The sequence below is a fragment of the Antedon mediterranea genome, chromosome 2 (genome assembly GCF_964355755.1).
Source record: "Antedon mediterranea chromosome 2, ecAntMedi1.1, whole genome shotgun sequence".
NCBI lineage: Eukaryota > Metazoa > Echinodermata > Crinoidea > Comatulida > Antedonidae > Antedon > Antedon mediterranea.
In genome coordinates, this window is record NC_092671.1 from 4,195,531 (window position 1) to 4,213,167 (window position 17,637).

Here is a 17,637-nt window from a genome sequence, read left to right on the forward strand (position 1 = left end):
CTTGAGGATATGAAATAGATATGAAGAAAAAAGATTCCACCTTTAAACAAACGGTTTCTAGTTGTTGTCAATTTGCAGTACATAAAATATTCTACTTTCTCTAAAAAGTGATTAATAGATGATTCATACATACAAAAAGTACATGATATTGAAAGCCTAAAAACTGGAAATAAGAGTGAATTTAATTAAGATACCTGTGGATTTACTTTACTTTTATATTATAAGTTCCCCTGGGGATTTAAGACACCTTAGTTTTTTAGATACCCAGAAATTTTAAGATATACCTGGCAATTAAAGGTGCCCTGGGAATTTAAGATACCCTGAGATTTTAAGATACACTGGGAAGTTAAGGTAACCTGGGAGTTTAAGATACCCTGGGATTTTTAAATACCCTGGGAATTTAATATACCCTGGGATTTTAGGATACCCTGGGATTTTAAGATACTGTGGGATTTTAAGATACTGTGGGATTTTAATAATAATAAATAATAAATGAAAACTTATATAGCGCCGGTATCCTCCACCCATGTGGCGCTCATGGCGCTTTGTGCATTAACAACGTGCGAGAACATCAGCAAATAGCGACGTCTTTAGATACCCTGGGGATTTTAAGATACCCTGGGATTAAACTTTGCTCACCGAATTCAGGTGCTTGTGGCAGAGATCTTGTCTCCAACTAAGTAATGTTTTCTTCACTTCATTACGATGTTGAGATAAATTATCCATATTTTTTCCAATCTTCTCCAAGACATCTATCTACATACAAATATGAAATGTATTTATTGTTTGCATAATTATATAGGATAGTTTATTCCACATTCTTGACAAGGCTAATATTTTTTTTTAATAAGTGAGCTTGTCCTAGGATGTACAATAACGATGGACTGTAATTTAGACCAAGAATTAGTGAACCCTGATAAATGATCTTAAAATTTATAAGTAATTAGTTTATTTCCTGTATTATGCAGTAACGCCACTCCACGTTTTCCTTATAAAAAAAAATCTAATATTAAATCAGATTATAGCTAAGAAACTGAAACCATTTAATGGTGCTATGATATCTGTATTTAGTAAACAGTGTATATTATGATGATTTAAAAAATGGTTTTGTCTTGCTACTGTTTATGTTGACAATGCAGTAGATGTTGGAAAAAGAATAATTTTGTAATGTATTAAATTAATTAAAAATATTGATAATGGTGCTGATAATTAGGAAGTTCATGGTAATTTGAGATTCACATATTTTGTCCTTAATGGAAACACATTGATTCAGAGCATAGTATAAGTTATAACACTAAAATGTATAAAAAATAAACTATAATATATAATGTTTGTAGGGACTGGAAAAGTATTTTATTTTGTCTAACTTCTTCCTATGTTTGTGTGATTTACCTATATGTTATAATATTAGGAATACTGTAAATTTTGAAAAGTAAATTATGATAAATGATGACAATGATTTATATATTATAACAATAATGATGAACAAATAATGTTGATAATGATGGAAAGATTATAATTATGGTGATGATGATGATTATAATGATGATAATGATGAAAAGATAATGATGATTATGATGATGGGACAATGATGATTATGATGATGGGACAATGATGATAATGGAAAGATGACGATGATGGAAAAATGATGATTATGATGATGATGAATTCATGACTCTATAGAATTAACTAATACCTGTCGCATAAGAATATCCTGCACCCGATCAACATCATCTGCATGAAGACGAATAATGGGAAGAATAAACAGATGAAGAAGTTGCAGAAAGTCCTCCTGGATGTCATCCTTACTTCCAGCTGCTATTTGGTGAGCTAGCTGCATCCCTTGCTGAAGATCCACATCTGGTGTATAATATTCCTCATCTACATTGACTACAAATTTGCATAAACACCTGTTACTTGTTTGATTACAGTTACTCGAAAGTTTATTTTATTATGTAGACTTTTAATTAAAGTTTGGAAAAATCTTCTTTATAAGCATACTGTATTTAGAACCTCTTCTTAATCGCTAGGACAACCATTTAGAGGAAACCCATAATAATTGAACAAATCTATAAAGTAGGCCTATACTGTATATGGCATATTTATCATTCAGGTTCATTTTTCATTATACTAAATTTGCATAAATGAATATTCAATAACCATGTGAAAAATTGTGTGTATAATAAAGTAGTTTTGCAATGACATACTTATCCATCAGCTTCATTACAATTTATTTGCATAAATGAATATTCAATAACCTTGTAAAAATGGTGTCATTATAAAGTAGGCCTGCAATGACTATACGAATTAATTATTTTTCTCCTAACCTTCTGTTCAAATTTGCATTTCTTGAAACCCTCCTGGGGTTGATCTGTTGATATCTCATTTATGCTAATTATTGTCAATGACATTTATAGTGCCATGGGGAAAGGCAGATTCAAACTAGATTCTAAAAATGTACAATTTAATTAACATGATACTATCACTAACACATACAGCATTATATAGTCGTCATTGCTTCTTCTTATCTACATTTTTGTATGGAGATAAAATTGTCTTAATAAACTTATCTGGGGGTCAGATTGTTCAAATGCTTAGCAATAAAAGTAATCCTAACTTTGTTTAAATAAAGTAAGTTTTAAATATATACTGTTTTTCTAATCTTAGATAAAGAATCTATTCCTGGCCATAAGCTAAAGTCCTAGTTTTTCACCTACGCACTTCTAAACTATTTTTTAGACTTAAGCTTGATTGATGCCAATCCTGATTATTAGCTAGACTGTAAATTATATAAAATTGCAATATAATTTATAGTTAGTTTCTGTATAGTAATATGAAATTTCATCTTTATTTTGAGAAACAACTAAATTCTGGGTTTAGTGTACTGTGGCCGTATTTACCGATCACACTTAAGTAATATTTCCCTTAAGTATTAAGTATTTCACTTAACTCAATAAATATTTAAGTATTTCCCTTAAATTGTATTCACTTAGAAATGTGGATGGTGAATACGGCCACTGTATCCAAAGTTTTAAATTGTAGGAAAACCCTACCTTATTATTTAATAATTTTGATACATAAGCTATGCATTTCTATTCAGTAAAATAAAGTATCATAGTGTAAAAAAATGTACTAATTCTGCATCAACAAATCATAAGTTTAAGAATAAGATTTTTTATGCAGACCTTCCATATGAATAAATTTGCACAGAGAAAAATTTCATTTTAAAATTTTGTTTAGCAATTATTGCTAATCAAACTGATTTTTAGGCGAGAAACATAGTTTTGTATTGTCTTTTTTGCTACACAATTTTAGAAATGTGTAGCAATAAGGTTGTTTTGTATAGCTTTTTGCTATGCTACACTGGCGAAATTATTCCCTGTTGCATATTGACAAGTGTTTGTTATTTTAACAATCAACTTAACTTTTCAGGACTAAGTGTCAAGATGCATACATCAATACATTTTCATAATCCATCCATCCAATTACATTTCCTTGACATACTCTTTTATGACTATTTCCCAGGTGTAAAAAATGTAAATAAAATGCATGCATGAATAAATAAATTAGCATACTTTCTTGGGAGTGACTACATCTTTCAAACTTGTTTTTAACTCGTCGTCCAATTTGACAGTTACCATCACATGTTGTCCATTGAATTAGGTTAAATTCACAATCAATCAGTATTGCATCCAACACAAGTACCTATCAATATATCAATAATAATCAATAAATCAACAATAATAATTAATCAATATGTCAAAAATAAAATCAATAATTGATGTGAGAAAGAATGTAGCCTGCTGTAAACGCTCTTCCTCATATTTTTTTCCATCTATTTAGGTTAAATTTGCAATTAAATTGTCAATATATCAATAACAATCAATACAGTATCAAGTACAAAATCTATTATTGGTAGAATAAGGTAGGCTGCTCTAAATTATCTATCTACTAATTGTAATTTAATGGGGAAGTCCCAAATGATAAACAAACAAAAATGTTTGCTTAAGTTTAAGCATTTATATTATCAAGTTATTACAATATTTAGATAACATTTAACAATAACATTGAATTTTTTTTATCAGATAACATTTTCCCTCAAGCAGAATAGAACAGTGAAAATCATCTTTCATTTTAGTTATTTTTTACTTATTTTTTACTTATTTTAAACATGAACGTGTGTGTAAAGTGCTTAGTAACACTTCACTACATAGACAATCATTATTATTTTATTACTATTCAAATTAATGTTGAATGAAAGGACATAGGACATTTGAAGTGTTCAAACATTTGTCAGACCCAGAACCGGTGACTCCTGCACATTGAAAAGGTCACATGTAAACCCTATGCCAATCACACTAAAGACATCTATATATCAGGTGGTGGTGTGTGGATAAAATCTGGCAGGTGGCAGACAGGAGTTTATATGACTCACATTAAACCAATTTTAATAAAATATATAAAGAACAAAAGAAAAACATAATTAAATTTTACACACTTTCATTTTTTTTCTTCCTTTTACTAATTAGTAAAGGTATTTCTAAATAAAAGTAAATAATTTTCTATAAATAACTTTAAAAAAAATACTGTAAGCCCTGCAATTATCTTGTAGGTAGGCCTACATGTTATCTCGTGGGGGTCATTGCACAAGCTTAACATGAAAAGTAGTTTTTATATAGAATTATAATAATATATTACGATTAGGCCTAGTTCTTGCAGAAAAATAGATATGATTTTTGTTACATCTTTGTGCACAAATCCTTTATTTAGTTTTATGGAAAAATTGATTTTGATTTGATTGATTTGTTGATTTGTTTGATTTGATTGATATTTAAATTTTAAAAACACCAACTTCCTCAAAAGAAAAGCATTTGTTGAGTGACAAACTATATTTAATAATCTATACCGACACCATACCATACCATACAATAATATTATTAGGAATAATATTCCATCCATGCATGTTAAAGTAGTTCTAACCTAAAAAGATAATCCATGCTAAAGTGATGATGAATTTATAGTTACCTTAAACCACAAAGCTGGTTCTAAGCCATTTACATTGAGCTTATGAATGTGTCCAGATTTGCTTGTTAAAAACTGGGGTATACATCCATCCACAAGAGACACCACCGGCAGCTGTTGTTGTTCTCCACCGTTCCCCCGCTGCCTTATAAAAACGTACATTTTCAAAAGATTCACCAAATTTAAACGTAAAGAATCTCATTGCCACACTAAAGTAACACACTGACTTGTTTTACAAACCATTTTAAATACTTTATGCGATTTTCCGGGTTAAGAATTAATCGAAATGAGTCACTTTTGGATGGGCCTGAGCTGTCAAGTGGGACACAACCAGGAAATTAGTTATTGTAATGTTTTTGTTTGTGCGCCCTCATCAGTCTGAATTTCTTAACGCTTAGACTTTTCTAAAAAAAAGTAGACGTGATTTATTCAATTATCAATAATCAATAATCAATTTGATTTCAGTTAATTTTTATGATTTAGATTGAATTTACTTGTGAATTACTATTGTATCTTTCATAGTTTCGGATATCTAAAATTAATGATCATACCATTAATGAATGATTTAATTTATTTCCATAATCCCCAAAATATTTTTTTAGCGACTGAACAAAGAGACTACTTAACTAACTTGTTAACTATAGATGGCGCCTTATTAGTAAATAAAACGCACGTTTCGTACTCTGTTTACTACGGTGGTAACTTTACTTCTTAAAATTAACTTTTAGGATTGAATTTTTTAAATGTTAATTTAGTGCAATAAATAATGAATAAAGGAAGTATTACATTCTTAATCAAACATCGTATTATATTATAATCTTATTATTGCTAGGCCTAGGTTTAGGTCCAACCGTGTCAGTGGGTCATTTCTTTCCTAGCCCAGCCGCACATACAGTGTTTGGCAGGCTACCACAAGTACACACAGGTGAAGTGTAGCCATACCTGCTAGTTGGGCCTACATTTTTTTTATTCGTCGCTAAAGTTTTATTTGTTGGTGTATATGTGTGTTTTTATAGAAATCTTTTTATTTTCTTTTTTATTTCAGATAATGCCCAAATGATAATATATTATAAAAAATAATAAATTTAAGAAAAAAATTAAAATAAACAAAACGAAAACATTATTTATAATAAATAATGCTACTTAGGCCTAATACAAGACTTAAGTATTCGCTCACTAAGTATATTTACAAAAAAAACATATATCGCATGACTGGATGGTCATTAAGACACTTTGAAACACATTCCAAACCTTCAACAACATTACATTCATCATGCATACGACAAACGTTCATAGATTATTTTAAAAACAAACATTCACATATTTTTGTGCCGTCTTCGTCAACAATTCCGTCCAACGATGCAACCCTGCTATTCACAAATGCAGGCATGAACCAGGTTAGTACCTCACGAGTTGAATTTATTGGTCCTTCTAAACATCTAGCCCTGCCAGTCATCTTTAAAAATTGTAAATTGCAGCTAATCTACCAGAGATAGGATGGGTGAGATAGGATAGATACCCTACTCTTCAAATAGTTTACCGAGTTCTTTAGCATCATGCACTTATGTATTTTATGGACTGGACCAACATCTTTATTTCTCATACAATCGATAAAAAGCATCTGGTCTAAGAATACAGGCAATATAGCACTAAGACAGGTCTCAAACTCACTTCTCCCACTGCTAGTCCAGTTATTCAAAATTATATTTTTAATGATTAATTAAACATTACAATTTATTATTACTTTATTGTTAGTTTAAAGATATTTTCCAAGGAACAGTTCATCTTGATTCTAGAATGTCTAAATATAGACGTGTGGTGAACAGTCAGAAGTGTGTACGAGCTGGAGGCAAGCACAATGACTTAGATGAGGTTGGACAAGACTGCTACCATCACACCTTCTTTGAGATGCTTGGCAACTGGTCTTTTGCAGACTATTTTAAGGTATGTACTCCCGGTAAATTTAGGCCTGTTTTTTTTTTCTTAAAGTAAAGCATTATTTATTGATATTAACCCTTCTTTGTCAATGTAGATTGAGCAACATAAGTTCCATTTAAGATACTGGTGCTACAATACATACTTAATGTAGGATAATTTTGTGTGTAAGTGCTTAGAAATATATATAAGCGAAACTATTACATTTGTTAATTTGTTTTGACATATTTTTTTCAGAAAGATGCAATACACATGGCATGGGATCTACTTACAAATGTCTATAAGATGCCAAAAGACCGTTTATATGTGACCTACTTCCTAGGAAATGACACTGAAAACCTTCAGGCAGATCTTGAAACTAAAGAAATATGGCATCAACTTGGGTAATCACAAAACTTAGGATCTAGTCTACCTAAGTTGTTAAAGATTGTGCATATATAGCTTTGTCTACACTATCAAAATGTATATGTCAAAAAAATATGATATGCCAATTATATGGACATGATGATGTCATATCACTACCATATTTAGGCTCATCACACTAGTTTGATAGTGTAGACAGAGCTTAACAAAGAACTGTTTTGAATAACTTCTACTGCAGCTCCAAAAAAGCTATATCAAGCTGACAGATGTGCAATCTATACAATAAATAGTTTCTTAATAGAGCTCATTGGAGGATTTAATTTAACAATATATTGATTTGCATCGGTGAACACGGTATATTCTACACAGACAAACAAGGCTGGTACCGGTCTACTTGTAGAAGAATACAATTGGCTGATGAATAATTGTCTTTTTTTTTCAGATTACCTGAAAATAGAGTGTTACCATTTAGTAATAGTGAGAACTTCTGGGAGATGGGAAACACAGGACCTTGTGGTCCATGTACTGAGATTCATTTTGATCGTCGTGGTGACAGAGATGCATCAGAGTTAGTCAACAAAGATGATCCGGAGGTTGTTGAACTTTGGAATTTAGTCTTTACGCAATATGACAGGTTTGTCATTGGAATTCATTCGTTTCATAATTTTAAGAAAATTGGAGAAATGTTGAAAGAATATGTAAATGAGATATTTTTTTATATTCAGAAATGGTCAAGGAGAACTTCAAAAGTTGCCTAAAAATAATGTTGATACCGGCATGGGATTGGAACGCCTTGTATCCATACTACAAGGGGTGTACTCAAACTACGATACTGATCTTTTTCATCCTATAATTTCCGCAATTGAACAGGTATCTAATTTGTCTTTTCACACATACAGCCATTTGAAAAAACCAATGATTTCCTCACAAAAGAATATTCTCAACTATTTTTTTGGTATTAGCAAACTTATTCACTAACGTAAAGATGTTATATACAATCATTTTTTTTTAAACTGTTACATTTTTTTAAAGGTATCCGGAATTGGACCATATTGTGGTAAAGTGGGCCTAGATGATGTTGATGGTGTTGACATGGCATATAGAGTGCTGGCTGACCATGCTAGAATGCTTACTGTCTGTATCACTGATGGTGCTAGGCCTAGCCCTCAAATGCAGGGGTAATTGTTACATTATTTATTGTTAAACAACTAAAAAGCAGTCAGTTACTCCATCCATCACTCAATTTATTTCTAATGATTTCTCTCTTCACATGTTATCATATGTCTTTTTAAACTTTACCTTTTACTCCAAACTATCTCCAAATTAGCAGGAGTAAAACTACCCTTCAAAAATGTTTGTAAATATGTTCAAATATGGGAAGCCAATAATACAACACTGATCATCTATTCACAAAAATGGGCAGATGTGATTGCATAAGTAGGGGAATGTACAAAAGTTTAAAAAACAAGATTTGTTAGTAATCTGTCCGTATGTTGGTAATTTTTAGGTATCTTGTCAAGAGAATTTTAAGAAGAGCTGTGCGATATGCAAGAGAGAAACTAAATACTCCCACAGGCACACTTGCTAGTCTTGTACCGATAGTTGTAGAGTCTTTGGTCAGTTGTTTTCAGTTGTTTATTTTTTTATTTCAAATTCTATTCATAGTTGTCAATCTATATATAGAGCGAGTGAGTGGCCAAGCGGTTAAGACAGTGGAACAGTAATACTCACTCGCTCCATGGTTCTGGTGGTAGAGGACTATAAACTGTAGTATAGTAGTAACCACTAGTATAATTTAAAAATTATTATTTTGTTTTGTGTATATATTTAGGCAAATTTGGCCATTTTCCGCAAAAAAAGGAAAACCATAAGTTCATTCAATATTTCTCTTAAAGGTGGCAATCCTGGTCACAAGACAAAAATACAGTACATACAAAATGCTCTACATAAACAAAGTCTTATTAATCGTCTTTGGGGGTGTAGTCGTAAATGGTTTTGGTAGCCAAGCATCATCAACCACCAAACCACAACTCCACAACTATTATTGAGTCGTGTTTTCATTTTGTAGGGAGGAGCTTTTCCTGAACTGAAGAGCAATCCTGAGTCTGTGATGCAGGTCATCAACCAAGAAGAGAAACAGTTCCTGAAAACTTTAACAAAAGGACAAAAATACTTAAAGAAACACATTTCAAACTTAGGCTCACAAAAAAATTTATCAGGTAATTGTGACTCAGTAGGTGCTCCAATGGTCTCTCCTCTAAGTTCTGCTTTACCTTTTTAATATTTCATATGTTTGTATTTCCTACTCTTTTCTTTCTTTACAGCCCATTTCTCTCACTATAAAAGAAAGATTTTTTTGTTCTTTAATTTTAGGGAAAGTAGCCTGGAAAATGTATAATTCATTTGGTTATCCTATCGACCTTACTAACATAATAGCTAAAGAAAATAATTTGACCATTAATTTAGAAGAATATGAAGAGGAAAGAAGAAAATCGAAAGAGGTGGGTGAATATTTGGTGTTCCTTTATTACGTTAGACTACAAAATCTCTGAGATGGCTTCCTGATCCAATTGATATAATGATGATATTATTATCGCAAAACACAAAGAATGACAAACTATGATTACTATCCTACAGAAATTATAAATGTGTTGTTTCCAAACATTTTAGATCACTGCTCAAGGTGGCATAAAGAACCAACAGAAGATGAGAAAGATTGCCCTCTCTGGTCAAGATATTGAAACGTTGAGGAAACAGAAAGTCCCTGTCACAAACACAATATCAGTCTATGAAACCAAATACAATCCACTAACAAACAAACATAGTAAGTAATCATGATATATTAGGAAGCAATCAACAATCGACAATAGTTATTTTGTCATAATTTTGATTTTATTATTTCTCAGTTATTTCAGACGTAAAAACGGAAATACTTGCAATCAAAACTGGTGATGAATTTGTAACTGAAGTTGATGAAGGTGTTGAATGCGGAATTATAACAACTAGTACTAGTTTTTATACAGAGGCTGGTGGACAAGTACGTAGCTATTATGATAATTGTTACTACAGTAGAACTCCTTTAGACACTCTAATTAAGGGTACACTCTTCTGTGAAACAAAAGACGATGTTCCTTTAAACCACTGAGCTTGCGCTAATTGCCAATGTTAGAATCAACTCCAAGGAAGCAGCAGATACTGCAACAAGATTGTTTTACTCTTTACACTAAATTAAATAATGGTAAACTTTTAATTTTACCAGTGTTTAACTGTGTACCAACATTGTATATTTAAATAGGTTGCTGATGTTGGTATAGTTCTAAACAACCAATCAAATACCTGCTTAGATGTTAGTGATGTGCAATCATATAGTGGATATGTGTTACATAGTGGGAAGTCTAATACAACAATGAAAGTGGCAGACGAAGTAACATTCCAAGTTGATTCGGTAAAAACCATGAAATAACAACTTGTATATTGCTACATAAAACATCATTATTTATTTAAAATTTATCAGATTTAATTTAAAAAAATGTAGTATTCAAAACTACTCACATCACATACTTTAGTTGCATTCATGATTGATTTCTGTATAGTGCCCTCTATTTTTATCTAGATTTTGACCCAGTACACATTTTTTAAATTTAATCCTGTGCAAAAACATTTGAAAAAGCATTTAATCCTATAAATATGTGTTTATACAAATTTATTTGTTATTTATCAATTAAAAATGTTGAAATTAGGTATACTAAACATAATTAAAAGCAATTAATTATATTTTAATTTTTTTTTTAATTCTGTATTTAGGATCACAGAACCAAGGTAATGAGGAACCACAGTGCTACGCATCTGTTGAACTTTGCCCTCCAAAAGGTCATACCAGATACCAGTCAGAAGGGTTCATTGGTTGCTTCAGACAAGCTACGTTTTGACTTTAGTGCTATGGTAAAATACTTAGTCGAATTAATGAATATCAATAAATGACCTTTACTAATTATCTTGTAATTAATAAATGTTAAATTGATAGATTAATCACTTAAATGACAGAAAAACAAATTCTAAACTATTTAAGTTTTAATTTAGAAAATAGTTTAATCAATATTGCAGGGTTATTTTGTATACATTTTAGTGCTGTGGTGAAATATTTATTGGACACCTGTTAAACAATGTTTGTAAAAGGACTAATTAACCCTGAAATACAAACAAGATGATTTATCACTTGGAAATTATCTTGAAATAAAAGGGTAGTACTAATGGAATTATCATCCATCATTTTAAAAAATCGTCTTGATTAGCTGCTACTGAAATCATTTGGGAGCCTTAGGAGGTTATTTAGGTCTAATGTTACCTTTTTCTTACTTTACTATTGATAACAAATAGTGAAAGTGATTAAATTGAAGTTTGATGGTAATTATAAAGTAGGCCCTCTATAATTATCAAAACTTTGCCTCACGTTTTAGATGCAGCTATATTCCCGAACGCAATTGTCACGCTTCATTGCTTGCCAGATCCGGAAGGTCATGGTTTGTCTACAAAACGTTGGCCTAAACCGAACTAGGCAAAGTTTATAGCTTTCGCTCTCTGCTGGTAAAAACAATTACTGCAGGTGATGAATGTACACTGTATAGTCCATGGGAGTTATTTTATAAATAGTTTATTATTATATTTAAATATAGGATCCACTTAGCATGAACGATTTGCAAAGGATTTCTGACATTGTAAACAATTTAATACAAGAAGCCCTTCCACAAGATACATCTCATGTACCGCTCAACACTGCATACACAATTCCTAACCTTCAAGCAGCATTTGGAGAAGCCTATGGCGATGATGTTAGAGTGGTAACATTTGGTAAAAAAGTCAATGAATTACTTAGTGGTAATTGTGCAGGTCAAAGTTCAGTGGAATTATGTGGAGGAACGTAAGTATCTTTGATTTTTAGAAGAAACAAAATACAAAACAAGAATATCCTTTTTCCCATGGTCAACCTCTTACAAAATCTTTGGTTTGTATGTTTGCTTTTGATTTCTCCATAGCACAGAAACACAAATTATAATTCTTCCCTAACTGGACACCTACAGAACCTTAATAGGGGTTAGTAGTTCCCTTCCCTTCAGTATTTCCCCTCGTTCATTTCACAGGAAAGTATCACCTGCATATAGGCATGTCCCAAAATAATACTGAATTTTGAATACATTCTGGAATTTAGAATACATTCTGTAAACCACAACATTTTGAACCAATCCAATAGTATCTATTTTTGTGACGTGTATACTATTACAACAAGATAAATGTATTCTTTTGTAACCAACAGCCATGTCGAAAATACAAGTGAGATCAAGAAGTTTATTATAACATCTCAGAAAGCGTCCAGTAGTGGAGTAAGAAGACTGGAAGCAGTAACTGGTGAATTAGCAGAGGAGATAGAATGTAATGGAAATAAACGAAAAGAAGAAGTAGAACAAATGCAAAACAAGGTGCTGAACTAATTAATAACATGTAATATGAAAATGCTGGACTAATTTATAGCATGAAATATACAAATGCTGGACAGCTACACCTGAACAACTACCCCTGAACAATATTTTAATTTCAATTGTTATCCTGTAATCGGTTCAAATTATAACACCAGATGATTGAAAATGTTCATCTGGTTTGTAGGTATAAGTATATTGGAAATATTCTTTTTTTCAAACCAATAATTAGTAAACTAACCTTGACAGTTTCGCTGTCCTGATCGGACAGCTTCTGTCATTAAACAGAATAGGCCCTCTAGAGGTCAGTCTGTTTGATGATAGATCGTCATTATTTCTGAAGAAGCTGTCCGATCAGGACAGCGAAACTGTCAAGGTTAGTTTACTAATTATTGGTTTGAAAAAAAGAATATTTCCAATATACCTATAACACCAGATATTTAAGACTATTGACCAATAGGGGCATACCTGTAACTACTGTGTATCTTTTAACCAATCAACATAACTCTAAGAAGGTACTGTAAGTGGTTTTCTATTGGGTATTATCTACTGGAAGTGCAATATATACTTTAATATAACCAAAAGATACATTCTATGGCACATCCTAAAAACTAAAAAAAATTTAGTTATAGATATGTTTGGCTACTATCTATATAATTCATTTTACCTACAAGGTATCCTATTGTTTATAACTAATCTGTATAATGGGGCTGACATCAAGTTCACCTAAAGTTTAAAAAATAGCTCACCCTTTTACTAGGAACTAGGATACACCCAGTCATATGAGTCATATTTTGGGCATTTTGTTGTTTTTTATCATAGGTATCGGCTAGCTTACACAATTCTGTAGTAGACTCACCAAGACTTTTACAAGAACTTGACTCACTTGCGAAAAGTGTCGATAAAACGTTGATGTGCCTCGTATCAAAGATGGAATTAAGACAGGAAATATTAGAATGTAAAGAAAAAGTTAATAAAGCTATAAAGAAATCTTTCAAATTACAAGTTGATGAGGTTAGAATTCTATAGATTCATAAAACAAATTAATAAAGATTTTATTTTAAAATTAAATTGTAGAATATAAACAATTGATATAGTACTATTAAAAAAAAACCTGATTGGTGTAAAGCTATGTCTACACTATCAACCGACGACAAAAAAAGTGTGATGTACCCAAATATGGTATATTGGTATGACATGTCCATATATGGGCACATCAAATTTGTTTGTCACATAAAGTTTGATAGTGTTGAGCTTTAGACTGTCACTGGGTAAGAAACCATTACTAGCATCTGAACATCCTTAAAAACTGCAGAATATGTACACAGTGGAACCCCTCCTTTGGGACAACTCAATTCAAGAGACAATCCTATTAAGGTGAAGTTCTTCCTCATAAAACGGACGATAGGCAATATATGTTTTAACACTCCGTCAAAGCCCTATTCAGGAGTGACATGAGCATTTTGTATGATGTGCACACTGGTGTGTGTAAACTTCACAGTTTTACTAGCCAGTGTGAAAGAAAGGGGTATTTGTTTGGTCCCTGTTAGTGTCCCCTTTTCTACTATATATAAATATTAATTTTGTTGTTGTTTAGTTTGCTCGTCAAATAGTACAATCAATTGATTCAAACAGGCCTAAAAGGTACTACATCCACCAGCTTAGTGATATTATAAATGACAAAAGAGTAAGTAGGCTTGGTATATTTTTACTTATCTTTTCATCACTGTACTTATATTGTAAAAATATAAATGTCAATTGGTCTACAATAACAAGTTTCACAAAAAAGTTTGATGTTCCCAAATATGGTATTGATATTCCAAAATATGGTAGTAAAACGATGTCCATCATTTCCATATATGGGCACATCACATTTTGTTGTCCCATAAAGTTTGATAGTGTAGACAGACCAATAAACTAAACTGTAAAAGAACAAAAGTCCAAACTTGTCTTTTTCAATAGTCTGATTTTGCTCTCCCACTTATTTAATAATAATTAAACTGTCTTGTTTTAAAGTTACTAAAAGAAATTGTAAACAAAGTTAGCAAGCAAAGGCCAGATATTGCTGTAATGTTATTATCTGTGGACAATGAAAACATTCACTGTTTTTCTGTAGTACCAAAGGTATTTTCCTATTTTTTTTTCATATTTTATTCCGAAATGCATGTTATATTCTCCATTAAAGAAATATTGTCCCCCTGAAAAAATAATTTGTTTTAAATCAAAATAGTTATTCAATTTGACAAATAATTGGTTTGAATAAAAAGTTATTTACCTAAAAAATGTAATTTAAAGAAAAATATCAATTGACGTGATACATTTTGCTGTGAGTTTGAAGTTAAGGCCCTAACCATGCTAGAAAGTTCTATAAAAGGAAGAAAACCAGCCGTTTAATGACAAATACATAATTACAATCTTGCAAAACTTCATTTTACAACTAAAGTATACAAACTGGTGCATAAACTTCTTAAACTGGTGCATAAACTTCTTAAACTGGTGCAGAAATAAAACTAAATTCACTATGTTTTTTTCTACAGGAATTGAACAAAGCTGTGAAAGCAGATGAGTGGGGTCTCGTCATCAATCGCGTTATCAACGGCAAGGGCAGTGGTTCAGAATCATCAAGTCAATTCCACGGACAACTTAAGGTCCCAATTACTGAAATAGTTACAGCAGCAGAAGATTTTATATCTTCAAAAGTAGACTAAAAAACTCAAGAAAGAGATTGGGGTTGGATATATTCACTTCTAGACGAGTAATGTTGTATCACATGTGAGATCTGTATCCTAGGCCATATAATCCAGGCGTCACATGTGATACTTGTGACACCGAATTTGCCTATGATACTGAACATAATACTATACTGTATGTGGAGATACAGTACAGAGAATAGGATGGAATAATGTGGAGAATGATGTTAATTTTAGCTGCAAAGAAAGATCATGCTAGAATAAATTCAAAAGGTTCTGAAAATGTATTGAATAAACATTTAAAAGGTGCAATTAAGTATTGGAGTATTTTTGTTATCAATAAGTCATTTTTAAACTTTAGTTATTAACCTCAACAAGTTTAAAGCCATTTAACAAATCATGAAAACCAGATTATGTCGTTGCTCTTTTGAAAAGGCTGTTTCCACGCTAAAATAGCTCAACTAGTCAGCTGCCTTTGTTGGGCAGACCCGTAAATCAGAAAGTCCTTTTCCAACTGGACGAAATATTACAGCTAGCAGTAAAAAGACAAAATGTGTCATAATGCTAAAAAATATTTAAAACAAATTGGCGCGCCTGTTTAATCTTACTAGTGTTTATAAAAAAATATATAAATTTTCATTAATGAATATTCATTTGTTGTGTTTTGTATTTGTGTACCTCTAAAGTATTTTAAATTCCCAGAGTAACTTTAATTTGATTATTAGGCCTATAGATAGTAATAGTCTATAAAGTTCCCACTTGAACGCATCGCAAGGAAAGAAGCGCAATTTGACCAATCACAAGCAATGGATTATTATCGGTTGCCATTGGCCAATTCGCATAAGTTGCGTCTACGATCCTTGCGTTATGTTTTAATGAGAACCAAATTTTAAAATTTAAATAATGGCAAACAGTAAAATAAAAAATCATAATTGTATAAAAATGTTTAAGATCTATTAAATTTTGCTAAGTTGTTATTATAATATGTATAATCCAAAAAAGAAGAGTGTAAATTCACTTTCCAATATTACACGCCGTTTTCTTCTTGTTTGAACTTAGGCCTATTGTTTCATTGTCAATACAGAACAAAAAAACGGGTTTTAGATAATATGGTAATGGGGTTAATTCTTAACTTAATATAAATCATGTAATGTATTACTAATACATCACATATTTGATATTCTTCTTAATTCTTTTATCGTCTTGATATTAAAATTGAATATTATGTTTGTAATGAGAATGATATTGTGAATTGTTATACTTAATATTATTAGATAGCTAAAGGTAGGCTGCTTGCATACAACAAGATAGTTCCCAGTCAGGGAAAATGGCAAAAGGCTTTCTACTTTCTAGGAGTTTTATCAGTTAAGTTATCAGATTTTTCATTACACAGTATTGTTATATATTGACAACTCTGTAACTGATTTTACCATTTTCCCCCGAACTGATACAGTCAATATAAGTTCTCATTGTAATGCCAAAAAGTACTTCAACTTATCAGGCGTAAATTAATGGACGGTCTCTTTTGATTACCACTACGCCTCAGGACCCGCTTGGTATAACTTTATTATGTCTAGCCCGAAAGTTAGTATGGCCTTTTATGATATAATAATCCTACTTTTCTCACAAATGTATAATAATGCAGTTAAGAACTGAGTGAAATATTTAAGTATATAAAAGGTTACTTACATTTTATTAACACACAGGAATGCGAACTGACAAGTCTATGCTGTGGTCTGACAATAATAACGTTGTATGTCAACACAGCACATGTGGACATTTTAGAAATGCTAATAGAGTAATACAGGTGGCTGTGTTAATGATGCTGTGTACTTTTAACAAGTTTTCTTTCAAACTCATTATCGGTTTATTAGTGGACTAAATCGTTTTGGCAGCATTTGTAACGAGTGCAGTGCAATAGTGGTTTTGCGTGTTACATTAGAATTTATTCCGTTGAATAGATTCATTATTTAATTATTAATTAACGGAAATAAGAACAGAAATCATGAACAAACTAATTAAAATTGTTTTCCTCATTTTCATTCATTATTTTCCTACAAAACATACACAACAAAAAGAGAAAAAAATCACTAGGAAATTAACAGAATCTTCCACAAAACAAAATAAATTTAATTTAAAATTAAAATATCAATTTG

At 31.3% G+C, this 17,637-nt stretch overlaps 2 protein-coding genes across 4 annotated transcripts in view; one reads left to right on the forward strand and one right to left on the reverse strand.

Moving 5' to 3' along the window:
* LOC140040115 (uncharacterized) overlaps nt 1-5,340 on the reverse strand; it is a 33,599-nt gene extending 28,259 nt beyond the window's left edge. For all 3 annotated transcript variants that reach the window (XM_072085797.1, XM_072085796.1, XM_072085798.1), the window contains exons 1-4: nt 5,026-5,340; nt 3,576-3,705; nt 1,697-1,890; nt 640-756 (exon numbers count right to left, since the gene is read on the reverse strand). In XM_072085797.1, coding sequence (XP_071941898.1) covers nt 640-756; nt 1,697-1,890; nt 3,576-3,705; nt 5,026-5,184 — 600 coding nt within the window. In that variant the 5' untranslated portion in view covers nt 5,185-5,340. The remainder of the gene's footprint in view (nt 1-639; nt 757-1,696; nt 1,891-3,575; nt 3,706-5,025) is intronic.
* Nucleotides 5,341-6,137: 797 nt separating this feature from the next.
* Nucleotides 6,138-16,150, forward strand: LOC140039527 (alanine--tRNA ligase, cytoplasmic-like). The gene is made up of 19 exons (XM_072085137.1): nt 6,138-6,419; nt 6,778-6,966; nt 7,195-7,340; nt 7,763-7,954; nt 8,046-8,190; nt 8,353-8,498; nt 8,828-8,936; nt 9,389-9,539; nt 9,694-9,821; nt 9,991-10,144; nt 10,227-10,357; nt 10,616-10,765; nt 11,125-11,262; nt 11,994-12,238; nt 12,632-12,794; nt 13,614-13,805; nt 14,389-14,478; nt 14,808-14,915; nt 15,329-16,150. Exons 1-19 carry the CDS (start codon nt 6,159-6,161, stop codon nt 15,497-15,499), a joined length of 3,009 nt encoding a protein of 1,002 aa, XP_071941238.1. The 5' UTR covers nt 6,138-6,158; the 3' UTR covers nt 15,500-16,150.
* Nucleotides 16,151-17,637: the final 1,487 nt, after the last annotated feature.